General features: G+C 41.0%; 1 protein-coding gene across 2 annotated transcripts in view; it reads right to left on the reverse strand.

The window, feature by feature from the left end:
- Positions 1 to 4512: 4512 nt before the first annotated feature.
- Positions 4513 to 15325, reverse strand: part of THOC2 (THO complex subunit 2) — a 49455-nt gene continuing 38642 nt past the window's right edge. For both annotated transcript variants that reach the window (XM_064426796.1, XM_064426795.1), the window contains exons 32-39: positions 14608 to 14666; positions 13077 to 13112; positions 9001 to 9138; positions 8574 to 8643; positions 8342 to 8499; positions 7667 to 7743; positions 7520 to 7567; positions 4513 to 5369 (exon numbers count right to left, since the gene is read on the reverse strand). In XM_064426796.1, the coding sequence (XP_064282866.1) occupies positions 7540 to 7567; positions 7667 to 7743; positions 8342 to 8499; positions 8574 to 8643; positions 9001 to 9138; positions 13077 to 13112; positions 14608 to 14666 (566 nt within the window). In that variant the 3' untranslated portion in view covers positions 4513 to 5369; positions 7520 to 7539. The remainder of the gene's footprint in view (positions 5370 to 7519; positions 7568 to 7666; positions 7744 to 8341; positions 8500 to 8573; positions 8644 to 9000; positions 9139 to 13076; positions 13113 to 14607; positions 14667 to 15325) is intronic.

Genomic DNA, 15325 nt, shown 5'->3' on the forward strand with positions numbered 1-15325 from the left:
ACACTCCTGATGTGTGCCCTGTGAGCAGCAGGTTTGGCCAAGATCTGCCCATCAACATCCCAGTCCTGCTCTGACTCTGTGCTTGGGCTTTCTTGTCTTTATTTCATCAGCTACCAACAGAGAAATTACTGAGGCTGGTTTGTAATGTGGCACCATCACTGCAACAGCATCAACAGAAATGGTTTCCAGCTTCCCCTGGGTGCAGGCACTGCAGCAGCTGCCCCACCAGGCAAGGAGCAGCACGCAGAGAGGAGAGTGAGACAGGAGCTGTGCATACACACCTTCCAGCAGTGGAACCTCTGCCCCTCCCTGGTGCAGCTGCTAAAGGTCACTGGGAGCTCCTGCAGAGCTGGTTTGCACCATGGCTCTGGCTGCCTGATGTGCTGGATGGTGGTGCCTCCATGGGCTGACACCAAGGGCAGGAAAATGAAACCTTGGTGCACACACCGAGTTTATTTATTGCTGTTTCTATCACTGAAGTGTTATAGCCTTTAATTATTTATGCCATCATGGCATTTTGAGAATGACAGGACATCTTACAGCAGAGCAAGAGAAGATCCTGCTCTGCAGCAATTTCCCACTGGTGAGGAGGCTGTTGGCACCTCCAAGCAAACAGGAGAGCTGAGACCTCAGGGTGAACTCGGAGCTGATTTGTAGCAGCAGATCAAAACCAGCATGTGTGGTGGCACCTGGCCTGCCCCAGCAGACGGTTAGGGGGATTCTCCCACCATCTGTTTTTTGTGGTTTCAGGGTTTTCTTACTTCATCCCAATTTCGGGCAGGGAGGAGTTGAAAGCAGCAGTAGAAAACAAGATAAATTCAAAGAGAATTGTCTCTGAGGAAGGGCTGGGAAACTTGGCAGTGATTACTGAGCTGCTCTCTCACAGTGGGGACCAGCACAGGGCTCAGGAATGGCACTGAGCTGGTGACTGGACCACGAAGGGTTAACAGGGGTGCAGGAACGCACCCCAGCCTTGATGGCAAGGAGAAGGTAAAGCCCTTAAAGCCTGTAGAAACGCACAACACAAACCAGAGCCATGATGCTGGTAATGACTGGTGCTTTAGATAATGTTTAGCACATAAATAAAGTAATTGACCAATTAATGAGCATGTGGCAGATGCTTGATATGCTGTAACAAGTAGGGAAGGGTGTGATGTAACACCAGGAATTGATTAAAGGCATACAGAAGCAGAGCAGGGTGTGGCAGAGCAGGGCCTGGGCCCTGGGCCCGTTGATGTGGGCAGCTTGGGGCAGGGCCACAAGAGCAGGGACAGGAGACAAGGGCTGGATGCCTGCTGTGGGGACAGAGGGGCATGAGGGGCACTGTGGGAAAGGGGATAACTGTGGGGTAGCTTATGTTCACTTACAGCCCAGAAAACCACCCTGGGCAGCATCACAAGAAGCATGGCCAGCAGGTCGAGGCAGATTATTGTACTCTCTCTGCTCTTCTGAGATCCCACCCGGAGCAGTGTCCAGCTCTGGAGGCCACAACACAAGGACATGGAGCTGCTGGAGTGAGTCCAGAGGGGCCACAGAGAAACTCAGGGGGCTGGAGCCCTTCTATGGAAACAGCCCGAGTTGGGGCTGTTCAGCCCACGGAGGAGAAGGCTCTGTGGGACCTCAGAGCACCTTCCAGTACCTAAAGGGGCTACAAGAGCTGGAGAAGGACTTTCTACAAGTCATGGAGTGCTAGGACAAGGGGCAGTGGCTTTAAACTGAAAGAGGGTAGGTTTAGATTGGATATGTGGGGGAAATTCTTCCCTGTGAAGGTGCTGAGGCGCTGGCACAGGCTGCCCAGAGAAGCTGCGGCTGCCCCGTCCCTGGAAGCATTCATGTCGGGGGATCCTACCCCGACAGAGGGCTGGAGCGGGGGGTCCCATCCAACCCAGCGCGATCTGCAGCTCGGTACGGCCAGGAAGCCGCGGGCTGGGCAGGCTGCGCTGCCGTGCTCGGTGCAACACTGACATGCAGCGGCGGCACCGGCACCGGGCCCGGGCCAGCGCCGCTCCCGGCGGCCGCCGCACCCCGCCCGGCCCGAGCGCCCGCCTTCCTCTGCTCTCTGCTGGAGCGGATTGCTAATATCGTTCCAAGCCTTTCGATAAATGCTGCGTTTGATTTCCAAATATGGCCTGAGCAGGCTAATTGCCAAAAAAAAACCCTCCAAAATTAATGTAAGAGCCGTGGTTTGATCCGAGGCAAATAAATATAAATGGTGTTTATTTAATATTCCCCTGACCTTTAAACAAGGGATGTTTGCCAGTGTTGAGGGAAAACACCTTATTATGAAATTGCTGAAGCTGCGACCTATCACAGATGCTGCAGATTATACAGAGCAATTAGAACATCACATTAGGGCTTAATTAATGGGTTCTGGGTACCAGGTTTTCCTGGGCCAGGACCAGGGTAGAGCTGCTTGCCCACGGTCCCAGCCCTGTTCTTCCCCTCAATCCTCTCAAACCATAAAGAACATTTAGGTTGGGAAAGACTTACCATTGGGTTCAACCCTTAACCCAGAGCTGCCACATCACCACTAATACCGGCCCGAAGTGTCACATTCACACCTCTTTTGAACCCTTCCAGGGATGGTGGCTTCACCGCTGCCCTCGGCAGCTTATTCCAATGCCTGATTAACTTCTCGGGGCAAAAGTTTTCCCTGGTATCCAATCTAAGCCTCCCCTGGAGCAACCTGAGGCTGTTTCCTCTTGTTCTGTCTCTTGTTGCCTGGGAGAGGGACAGCAGACTGACCCCAACCTGGCAACAACCTCCTTCCAGGGAGAGGTAAAAAGTGATTAGGTCAAGCCCGAGCCTCTTTTTCTCCAGGCTGAACACCCCAGCTCCCTCAGCTGTTTCTCCCCAGACCCTTCCCCAGCTCTGTTGCCATTCTCTGGACAGGCTCCAGCACCTCAGTGTTCTCCTGCCACGAGTGGCCCAGAGCTGTGCACAGGATTCGAGGTGCGGCCTCACCAGCACAGGATGGTCACTGCCCCGCTTCTGTTGGCCACACCATTTGATGAAAGCCAGGATGCCCTTGGCCTTCTCAGCCACCTGGGCACAAAGTCACTGAGTGTGCCAGTGGCAAGCAAAGCCACACAACCAGCCAGCTCCACGCTTCCTCCAGCCCTGATTCCTGGGACTCATGGATTCCCCCTGGCTGTACTCTGTGTACAACTCCCATCACCAAACCCTCACTGCTGTCTCCACACATGCACCTGAGTCCCTGCAGAGACCCACATAAGGAGGAAGGATCAGAAGGACCAGCTGTCTTTTGCAATGTATCTGGGAGAGAAAACCCTCCCAACAGGCATGAACTTGGCCAGAAACTGTTGCTGTGCCCCCTCTCAGGAAATCAGGACATTGCAGAGCACTTATCCCAGTGCTCTCTTATCCAACTTATCCCAGCCACAGCACAAAGCTTAATCCTTCCCTGCTGACTGCTGCAGTTTGCTGGGTGTGTCTGCACCGGCCAGACCCATGACAGGGTCAGTGTAACATCCCACACCCCTTCTCCTGCCCGTGCTGCTCCAGGGGCTGCAAACACCGCGCGGCTCCTGCAGGCGAGCACAAGCCCTCCTGCCAGGACAGGTACATGCTTCCTTCACGCTGAATTCTAAATTATTGTTTCAGCTGCGCTGTCAGTGTCTGGGATCACAGGCAGGCTCCTGCTCTCTGGAGATCACGCTGTATCCAGAGACCCCCGCAGTGACCTCAGCCCCGCCCGAGCCCCACCTCATCCACACGGCACTGCAGCCCCAGCACTGGAGCGACTTTGACAGAGGTGTTCAATTTCAGGCTGCCCCAATGAGGTAATTAAAAGGACCTGAGTATTTAGCTTAGTTACTTTTCTTTTTAGTAATTCTTTCTCACCTCCAATTAGCTGGATAAGTCTTACCCAATTCTCTTCCCAATTTGTCTGTGTCTTTCTTCCACTGCAGGGCCAGGATTTGTAATCTTCTACGATGCAGTCAGTAATCAGAACAAAGGTAATCAGGAGAGTTTTACTGACCAAGTCTATAAGCACTACAGTTTCTTACGATTTAATATTTGAATACACACATCAACATGTTTCTGTTCCAAATACCAGATTACTGAAAGCACACAGCACCAGGGATGCTCAACTTTTGATCAAAATTCCCTTTACACTGTATTAAAAAAAAGTCTCACCAACATTCCAACAAACCAAAACCCCAAAATATTTAAGAGTCCTTGTGTTTAACAGTATTAATATTTGATACAAAATTGAGATTTTTAATGGCATTTGGACAAGGGACAAATGGCTCAAAAGAAAGGTGCAAACTTGACTGAATGCAGGAAGGCAAACCCGGAGCTCCTGGGCACCCCTGGAGAAGGGCAGCACGTCTGTCACTTCACAGCAGGCACCACGCTCCAGAACCAGCCCCTGGCATCTAAAAAAGGACAGGGACAGAGGGACGGGAACCACCCCACATGATCCCAACTAACATCTGATTTTCATAACAATCCAGAGAAGTAATAAAGTGACCACACAGAGAATGATTTACGACCCATTGAGAAAACTATTGTTTATTTAGAAAAAAGGTTACACTGGTAGAATTTAGCAGATAAAAAAATTCTTTTTTTTTTTTTTTAAAAATGTCATTGTGAAATTTTCAGACTAAAGTTCAGCAATACAAAGCTCCTGTAGCTGTAACTGAAACTTAATTTATTTCAGTTTTGAAGAGAGCATTTCCAATCAATCTAAAAACAACATGACAAACAAAAGGTGTGACAAGGGACAACTGAGCACAGGTTTAGATTGGGATGGGACAGGGTTCATTCATTGTTTTTTTAAACAAGTCAACGTTATACACAATATACAAATAATCCCTAAGCATTGCATGAAAACAGTGCTCCCACTTAACTTCGTTTTTTTAGTTACCGATATTAAAAACAGGCCAAGTAATAAATAAAAACTGAGTTTAAATGAGGTAAATCCAAAAAGGTTCAATAACTGTTTATTTGTGGTTTTCAAACATCTAAAAGAATGCAATTTCAAATTGAAAGTATTACTACTCAGGCAGTATTTTCGACAAACTAAAGTGGAACTATGTACACATGAAACCTCATTTGCACTATGGCAACTGTTTGTTTGCAGCACATTGTGCTAAAATATGGAATAGGTAACACTTTCAGCCAGGTACTGAAAATAAATGTATAAGAAACTAAGCAACAAGTTAAAAATACAGTAATGTACAACTTAACAATTAAGTCCTTAGCATGGGGAAATAAAGCAGAGAACTGAATAATTTAAGGAGATGCAGATGGGTCCTCTTCATTCACAATTTTCTGTGCAATCTATACTCTGGAAAATACATTTCTGGTCACAGCTGGATATCTTCCCATTTCAATGTCACCTGCAACATAATTAGAATTAGATGTTCAAATGAACACTGATCTCACAACCTCATGGAATTTTATTCCATTCACAACTCAAAGAATGAGGGGGGAACTAAAACTATTTTTATCATTCCCTAACTCTAGCTTATTCTACAGCAAGAACTACATTACTATTAGTGAAATACTAATTTAAACATACAAATAGGAAACAAGTAGTCACTTGTGAGGGTAGAAACTCCTTTAGAGGTGCAACCCCCTCAAAATCTTACTATCTCTAAATTAGGCAAGAAATAAATGCAGTCAGTCAGATATTGTACATTAGGGAGAACGACATCAAAGATTTAACAGGAGCACAGGATGAGATTCCACAGCTGTGCTGCTATACAAAGCACTTTTTCATACTTCACCATGCACACAGTGGGGTGCTGTCAGTGTTCCAGGCCAGAAGCTCCAGCCCATTACACAGCTGGATGTGAATTCCACAGTACAACTGACATTTACCTGAGCACTTGTTATTTACACTCAGCAGAACATAGTTGTGCTTTTTTACCTAATGACTTTATATCCTTAAATCCTCACTTTATACTGAATTGCTAGTCAAGACAAAACTTCATATTTTATTATTAAAGAAGCTGTAAGTGCTCAGTAGTGAACTTCGTTTACCAAGACTGTCTTTTTCCTTTTGTTCCAAAGTAGCATTTAAAAGAACAGGGAAAAAGCTGGGATTCCTCTACAGTGATGAGACAGTAACTGCTATGAAGGACAAAGAGTCAAGAAAACTCCAGCAAATTCTTTCCAGAGAATGCTCATAGCTTTCAGTTTAGAAAATATTCACAGAAGTATCTTTCATTATTTCCAAGAAGATAAAAAGAAATAGTACTAAGAAGCAATTACCTGAACTCCCATCTTTTTACCACCAAAGAGCACCTGGTACCAGCACAAGCTGAGGTGCCCAAACCCAAACCCCTTCACTCAGGTGTCCTCCACCACCATGGCTGAATGAGCCTTGACACCAAATGGAACACGAGATCCTTTTTCAAATAAGCCCCCTTTGATCTGAGGTCACAATCCAGGAGTGGAGACTTTTCTCAGACACTCGATTTTTTTTTTCCTTTTCTTAAAATGTAAAATTGTACACTGCCTTATGTATAAAGATTAATAACAGTCTGTGAGTAAAGTTGGATAGATCAGGTGAAGTAATTTAAGTTCACTGGGACACTTTCCTTCCCAAATAACTGAAAAAAAAAAACATTTCAAAACTCCCAAAATGGCTCAATGTAGAGGAGGAAAAAACCCTGCCCTTGTACCCATAAAACAAAATTTAAGTGTCCACATAGCTCCACAGGTCTGAAAAAAGCCCCAACCATTCAGAGTCCCATCAACTACAAAGAACAATGACTTTTTCAGAAGATTCAGTCTGAATAAGGGTTACTCAAAATACTCTGAAGTTTATTTTCTTTCTTTAAATAGTCCATGTTTCCATACCAAAGTTTTCTTTTATCTTGCTCCTCAGATCAGACCAGATAAAAGATGATGCAGAGACAATGAGCTGACCAACTGCACTATGCAGCATTGTGGTTTAAAACTACTGCTTTTGCTGAAGTAAGATGAAGATACAAAACTTGAGTTTGCCACATATTAGGCAAGATTTTGCTAAGTAACACACAGATTATCAAGGCTGATGACTATCAGAATTACATAAATCCACCTCTAGTTTTGGATGGCAACTTTTCTTGGAAAAAGCAACAAAGATGCAACTCCACCAAACACTGCTGACATGCCACATCCCCCACCTCTTCTTTCCCCCCCTCCAAAAAAGAAATCTGAGCATCTATATCATCTCTGTGATGATGATAGGGAAATATGTTTCTCCTCAAGCAGTAATAAAAAATTTAAAATACTTTTAAATTTAAAAGATTTAAAATATATTTTAAAGATATAAATAATAGTAATATTTAAAAAACCCAACACCCATACACACAAAAACCCCCAAACATGTAACACCATCAATTAAAAAAAAAAAATCCCCAGAAAACAGCCAACCCCCCCCCCCAAAACACCATCCAACTACCCTGGGTGATTTTAGGCTGTTTTGTCTGTATATCCATTACCAGTCAACAGGACCCATGGGAGATATCAAATCAAAGAAATTATTTAACATTTTTACCTTTCCCGAAAGAATCTTCATTATCTATGCTTGTCTGAAGATTTATGAGTAAATTCATTGTTAAGGAAAAACATATATTTTGCTACATACAATAAAAGGAAGCTCGTTTGCAGAAATTTTCTGAAATGTCAGTGTTTGAAAGGATATTGTTTCTTTTCTTCTTTCCCCCCAGTACTATCCCGCTTTTCTTTCTTCTCTGCTTTTTCTTTATCGTGTCTTGATTCCTTTAAAAATACACATATGGGAAATAGCTTATTATGGTACCCATTGTACAGGACATTTAGGAGGACTGTAATATTTAACATTATAACTGGACATAGCTAAAAAACATCATCACTCAAAATGACTACTCAGCTTCCGTGATTTCTGAGATTATTTTATCTTTCTCATCCAGTTTCCTGGCAAGTGCCAGCAGCAGAGCTGCAACTGAGAACCACAGTTTGGTGAATACAACTGCAACATACCTGCTTTCACCAAAAAAAGCTGTGCTGACACATGCATGTGGAAATCTGAATTACAGGCTAGTTTATATGTAAGAGCAGTCTGCAAATATTTGAGATTATTCAGAACCTTTAAGTTCTCAATTTTCTTGGCTACTGCCAATATGAACTAGTCCTCCAAACTATCCTGCTCCTGCCAGGAGTGACTGCTGAGATATTTAAAGCCACAAGATATGAAAAGTTTCAGAAGTATTTTCTTACGCATTCACAGCATATCTTTTAAATTTAGGCTATAAAGCAGCAATAAATTTTAGGAAAAAAATATCAGCTTGCTCTATCAGCAGCAACAACAAATAAACAGGAGGAGAAGAGGTTATTTTACCTTTTTGCTACCAGAGGAGCTCTTCTCCATCTTTTCTGCCTTGATTGAATCACCTTTCTCTTTTCCTGAAGATTTTGACTTGTTTTTCTCCTTTTCTTTTTCATTTAAGCGAGGGGAATCGGAAGGACTTTCACTTTTGCTGTGTTTTGAAGAACCAGCTAAAAAAAGAACAGAAAGTTGTAATTCACAACAAGTAAAAGCCTGACAAACACCCAAAAAGTAAAATACATACTTGTGCCATTTTCCTCTTTGCGGCGTTTAGTTGAATCCTGTGGTACCTCTCGGTCACTGTTTGAATGATCCTGGCACCAAATACAATTATGCAGATGTTAGCACACTAAAACATACTCCTGAAGTAGCACCTGCTTGTATTCTAATTCTGGAGAACTCATTTTTGAACACTTAGAACATAACTGAGGTGTTATGTCTCATGTGAAGTTTCTGGAGATCGGTTTGGAGGCAGCAGAGGTTTGAATGCATTACTGCAAACCGACCCTTGAAACAGTAACAGAACAAAAAAGCCACCTCTGATATAGATCACTTCTGCTCAAATGGGCTGTACAGCCAATTATCACTGCAATTACTGCCAGGGCTTGGAACAGAAAGCTTTCCAAGGACATACCAACTGTCTAAACTAGTTCATTAAAAATGTCACCAACCCTTTTTCGATCTTTCCTGTCCTTTTCATCTTTCTTCTCTCTCTCTCTGGATCTTTCCCTTGACTTGTCCAAATCTTTCTTCTCCACTTCTCTCTCCTTACTCTTGGACAGTGCTGGAGTAGTGTGGTTTATGTAGTGCTGTTAAATTAAGGCAACATCACCAAATATTAATATGTATTTCTATACATGAAAATAAAAAGAAGTCTTATTCTAATATATCAGACCGAGCTCAAATATTAAACAAATACTTTATTAGCAAAACAAAGAGTGATTGAAGACATGTTCAAACTTGTCATCTATAATTTAACCTACAGCTTATTTACTCAATTCAAGAATATTTTCTCTTAACTGAAACAATTATATTAACTACAGACAACACTGTTCACCAGGACTGCTGGATGCAAGACCACAAATCAGACAGGGCTACAGGAACAGGATATGAAGGTTACTGGACTAAGTTAACACCTGCAGTCTTGCCCGGAATGAATGAACAGAATCAGCTGCTTAAACAAGCTACAATTTATTCTTAAAGAATAGTCTTTATCAACAAAGTATTTAAGACAATATTTTCAATAATGTCTTTTAATCTAATTTCTAACCTTCAAATGAGAAAAACAGCTGAACATAGAATTGCTCTTTTCTCTAATATGTTCTAGACTGTTATCCCACTTTCTCTTCTAACCAATTCTGCTAAGCTCCATAAAACAGGCAGCACATCTGTTATATAAATATGGATACATTACAGTAATTATATCTGTCTTTTTAAAAACAATTATATAGTTAGAGCTAAAAAAATATTAAGAGCATATTTTAAATTAAAACCATTTCCCTTGGTATTTAACTTATACCAGCACATGGATTTAAATCAGCATACTTCATTCTTTCCCCAGTTGCATAAGTTAACAATTTTATTTGGGGACAAAAATATCTTTATTAAAATGTGCTCTGTGTTTCTTTTTAGAGAGACACCTTACTTAAAAGGACACCAACAAAAGAGGGAAGTCAAAAATTAGTTTAAAACAATCAAGATATAACTTGAATGGAACCAATTAGTGTTTCAACTTTCAAAATTTAAGTAATCCTGTCCTCCAGTTTCAGTAAATGTTTAACTTACCAAAACCTGATGTTAGTGATCCTATGTTAAAAGTCACACTGACAAAACTTAGGTCTCTTTCCTTTCATTTCACTGGAATTTTATTCTCCTATAACAGACTGAACCTTCAGTACTTCTTGCACTAGGTACTTCTTTTTGCTCACTCTTCTTTTCTTATTAGATTTCCTACAATGCCATTCCACAAGTAAATTTTTTCCTCCTCTCTCTTTGCTAACAATGACATGCAAGTAAGTTTGGAGAAAACAGCCCCATTCAGTTGTCTCCTAGAGCTGCTTTCCACAGGAGAAAAAAGCAACCTCATAGCTCTGCTTTCTCCTATTCCATTTCTTGTGTTTGCATGGCTGCCCATGACAGACTCCAGTGCTCCTCTACCATTCCAATCTACCCTCCCCCACCTCCTTTACCAGAAAGACTATCATCTTGCTTCTAGAAATGCTGCCAGCTGATGACACATCAAATTTTGGGTGCTTTGGTGTGGTTTGTAACTGGGACAAATGCCAAAGCAAAAAAAAAAAAAAAAAAAAAAGAAAGCAACACCTAACTCAAGTCTGGCACCATTTATTTTATAACCTGCAGTGCAAACCAGAATTTCCATTGTCTGGCTCCAGAAACTGAGCAAAGTCAGGAAAAAAGAGAGTCTGTAAGCAGAAAACAGCACCAGACTTTTAACTTTCACTGGAAGCTGAACTCATAAATCTTACAGGCATCTGAACATCCCATCCCTTCCCCAAATAAGTACATGGAAGTAAAGAACATTTAACTTGTCTTACACCATGTACAGGGAACACTGTCATGAACTGCTTTAATTCTGTCAGAATGGCACTGAAGAGCGGAGATTAGTTCATTAAGTGAGAAAGATTAGAAAAGAACATTTAAAAAAGGAAGGAATGGATTGGACACCCCCCCAGTTCCCCAAACAATTAAAGAATAAATCCATTAAAAGGTCACACAACTGCAATACACTTCCAGCTAGTCTACACAAACACATTACAGTTAATTCTAAAACATAACTTTTCAAATTATCTAGAAAAATAAAGCTGTTTGCTGTTAATTTGATTACAAATAATTCCACTGCCTGCTTAATTAAATCAATGTGCTAATAAGTAAAATAAATATTTTTAAATAAAACTTTAGCTTAAGTAATGAAAACAAACAGAATTTCAATTAACCAACCAAATCTTGACTCATACAGTAGGGAAGGGAAAAGTGAGATTTTACAGATTCCCATATACCACTCTTCAGGCAAAGGTAAGCTCAAGACAAATACTATAGATTTCTAATTTTAAAAAATTAAATATACAAGATATGATAATTTATAAAAGTATCTAGATTCAATCTATAGACACTGCAGTTTCATCAATGGTAAGACTAAAGGTTGTTTCCCATATACACTATCCCTGTAATCAGATACAGTTGGTATTGGAAAGAATCAGTTAAAACAAAAAATCTACCTGCAAGTGCCCATTAAAGAATCACAGCTATTTTGATTTAACACGTACAAAGTGTTCTGAATACTTTGCATAAAGATAACTACAACTAAAACAACAGTGTAAATACAGAACACGGAAATCCATAACACATTTTTAAATTAAGTGAATGTAAGTAATCCTAGGTAAATTCAAATAGTATCCAAAAAGTCCAAATGGTCAGCATTTTCCAAGAGATAAACCTTTGTGCAGTTTAGTTACACACAGGTACTGACTGTGAAATCAAAGACTAACAGCAACTTTGGAAGATTTGTCACATCCCCTGATGTAACAGCAGGTGTGCAGTGGCTGTGACTGTTACTGCACAACAGTTACAATGTGCTTGAGTTCTAGAAAGAGCAACAAAATAGTTACAGAATCTGCCTAAAATACAATATTCCCAGTGCTTGTTAGGCCACACCCAGAACACGGTGCTCAGTTTTGGTCCCTGCTATACAAAAAGGATGGGGACAGGCTGGAGATGGTGCAGGGAAGGGCCACAAAGGCTGATCCAAGGCTTGGGAAGGCTGACATGAGAGGAAGGCAGGGTGAACAGGGTCTGCTCAGCCATGAGAAGGTTTAGGGGAGACCTTAGCACCACGTCCCAGTATCTAAAGGGTGGCTACCATGGGAGATGCCCTTTTAACATGGGAAAATACTGGGTAATGGATACAAGTTACTCCTGGGAAGATTCCAATTGGGCACAAGAGGGAAACACTTCACACCAAGAACAATCAGCCATTGGAGCATCTCCTCAGGGAAGCGATGGATTCCCCAACATTGGACACTTGTAAAATCTGGCTAGGGTGCTGGGCCAGCCTGACTACCACATTTTTGCCAAAGAGGCTGGACTAGCTGATCCCTTCCAACCTGGGATTCTGATTCTATGAACTCCTGAGAGCAGAGTATCCCCTCTCCTAAGATAATGAAACAGAAGTGAATTTACAGGAAGCAAATACACAAAGATGATAATTCAGGAGGCTGTCTCTGATGCTCAGAAACACAATACTGTAGTACTAGAACATGAATACAGTTGTATGGGGAAAGATTATCAATAGTCCAGAGATGTCTCAAATATTCTTTAACTGACTACTGTTCTTTAATTGGAGTATTCAAAACCCCTCAAACAATTTTAAGAACTATTTTAGCTATTCTATTAGCTCTTCAGCCAAACAAATGGCTTAATCATAAGGACATTTCTGTGTATTCAAAAGTTTTAGAGAGGAATAGAAGAGACACTGACATATGACATCTCTTGATGACAGAAAGGTAAATTCAGGGGATTTTTGTTATATTCCTTCTACATTATCAACTCTATGTCCTGTACAGAGGATTTACACACCAGGACAAAATAACCCCATCCCTCTATTACTATGCTAGTATTTACTGGAATGGAATTTGAATTTCTGATGGGAGTTTGCCACAAGAGCAAAAGTCAACTTCTCTCTGCAACAAAACATGAAAATAAACTTGGCTGGTTTCTAAAAGATTCAAACCTTTGCTGAAGAGTCCTTGAGTTCGTTGAGGTTGTCCTGTAGAAAATGAACGGAGATGACACGTGAGCTGGAATAGTTTTCAGAAACCAGAGGGACTTTGGGAAGCACGGCCGTGCCTTGAAACAAAAAACAGCTACTCCTTCTGGAATAAATCTTATGTTAATACCATACTTTGAATAAAGCTAGAAACTGAAGTACTTTTTAAAAAGAAAGCGGTGGGGGAAAGACAGTCATTATCTATTCTCTAGACTTTGCTATTAAATCAACTACAAAATAATCTACATCTAATTCTTCCTAAAACAGTGAAAACACACTCTCCTGGCTAGACAAAAATATTAAGAAAAAGTAGTCAACTCTAAATACAGCTGAACAAGAGGTGAAACAGGTTTGAAATACTTGTAAACCTGTATCTTCTCCACTTTCACTTAAATGTGGTAGAAGTCATTCTAGAATGACCTTATGCTGCTATTTATAAAAAAAGTAATCTTTGAGAAGTTATCACTGTCACCTGTTTCCTCAAAACTAGTAAAAGCTATTTGAATTCTCCAAAATTAAGTTAAATAGTTCAAGTAAATCTTACATAGAAAAATATGTACTTTTAAAAAAACAGAAAAAAGAGAAGAACTTGTTCTAAAGTTGGTAAGATGGTGAAGTTTAAAGACCCACATAATCCATCACAGTGCTCTCGATGAAGTATTGGTAACTTACAGTTTTAAATGTTCAACGTACTGCAAATTCAAAGATTCCATGAACATAGATGGTTTAGAAATAATATAAATATGGAGCAAGGAATGGCTACCCTGAGTCTTCAAGTAGGCTACGCCCATGGTTTTGTGCTGCGCTTGAGTGCTTGGGGTTTCTCTTTGCTGGGTAGGAGGCTTGGTGGCCACATCTGGTTTTATCGTAACGCAGGGCTCAACATGGTGGGAACCCATTGGAAATAAACAAACCTCGAAGGGAAGGTACAACAGAAGCTGCATGCGCACTGAATATACACAACTACAGGAGAACTGATCACCAAGGAGACTTTAAAATGGAACTCCTTTCAAGACTCCTCCTTAGAAGGCACATATCGGTATGATGCTCATCAAGAAGCCTGATGAATTCAGAGGTATCGTACATCCCATATCATCCAGGAATCTTCAGTGCTATAGATTCTTCAAAGAAGTGCAGAAAAATATGCTCCACTCTGTTGCAAAGACTCATTTGCTTGTAGCTACCATTGCACTCCAAAAAAACTGACTGCTTAAAGCAATGAGGCACTTCTGTGTAAAAATTCTCTTGAAATTTCCAAACACTATTTTACAAAATTTGTGCTAGGTCCTTGAAGCATTATTTTGGTTAATTAAAAAATATTTTTATAGAAAAAAAGACAGTCCGCCAATAAAGAAAAGGAATGCATTTTCTAATGCAACATAAAACCTCCAGTGGTTCCAGTGTATACTTGGCACAAAACTTGAAGGAAGTCGAATACTGGCATCCCAAACTTGTGAGCCTAACATGGGTGCTGCCTTCCTCAGGCTATACTAACCTTTACTGTTGAGGAATGTGATGGAGAAGAATGTGTATCAACTTTGCGGCGTTTTTGTTCTGAGGAAAGAACAGAACAATGGCATTATTAAAACAGTTCAAAGAGTCTGAGAATAAAATAATGTAACTTTCTGAAGTAGCAACACAATCACAGCTAGATTTCTTACCACTATGTGAATTTTGTTTTCCTTAAGCTATCTAGAATAAGCAGCATCTTTATGACCATCTTTTATGACCTTCACTATCTTTATGAAAGTTTGCAGCAAAAGCATAGTGTAAACAAACTGCTGCAAAGTTATGCTCACTACAAACTTCCATTTTACAGAAGTCAGCATCTGAATTTCAGAATTTCTATGAAGACCCTGAACAGAAAAGAATTATAATCCTCCCTTATGGGGTTTGCCTTCAGCAGCACAAATATAAAACTCAACATCAGCCTCAGATAGTAACTTAAGGATTTGCTCACCCTTAATGCAAGAAAGGATTGATAAAGCTTTCTGTATCCTTCTTAAGGATGCAGAGGCCTGTATCTTTCACTTTCCCTGTTTTCTTCCAATTCAAAGGTTGTCATGAAGCTCTCAAAGTACACATAAGGTTTTTGCATTACACTTTTGCCAAATTTGTATGGTCAAAGTTATACTAACACATTTTAATAAAAGTCCATTTGGACTTACATTAAAAAATGGCAGGCTTTGTGAGAACAAGCATTCACTGGAGCT

Source organism: Passer domesticus, chromosome 7, assembly GCF_036417665.1.
Source record: "Passer domesticus isolate bPasDom1 chromosome 7, bPasDom1.hap1, whole genome shotgun sequence".
Classification (NCBI taxonomy): domain Eukaryota; kingdom Metazoa; phylum Chordata; class Aves; order Passeriformes; family Passeridae; genus Passer; species Passer domesticus.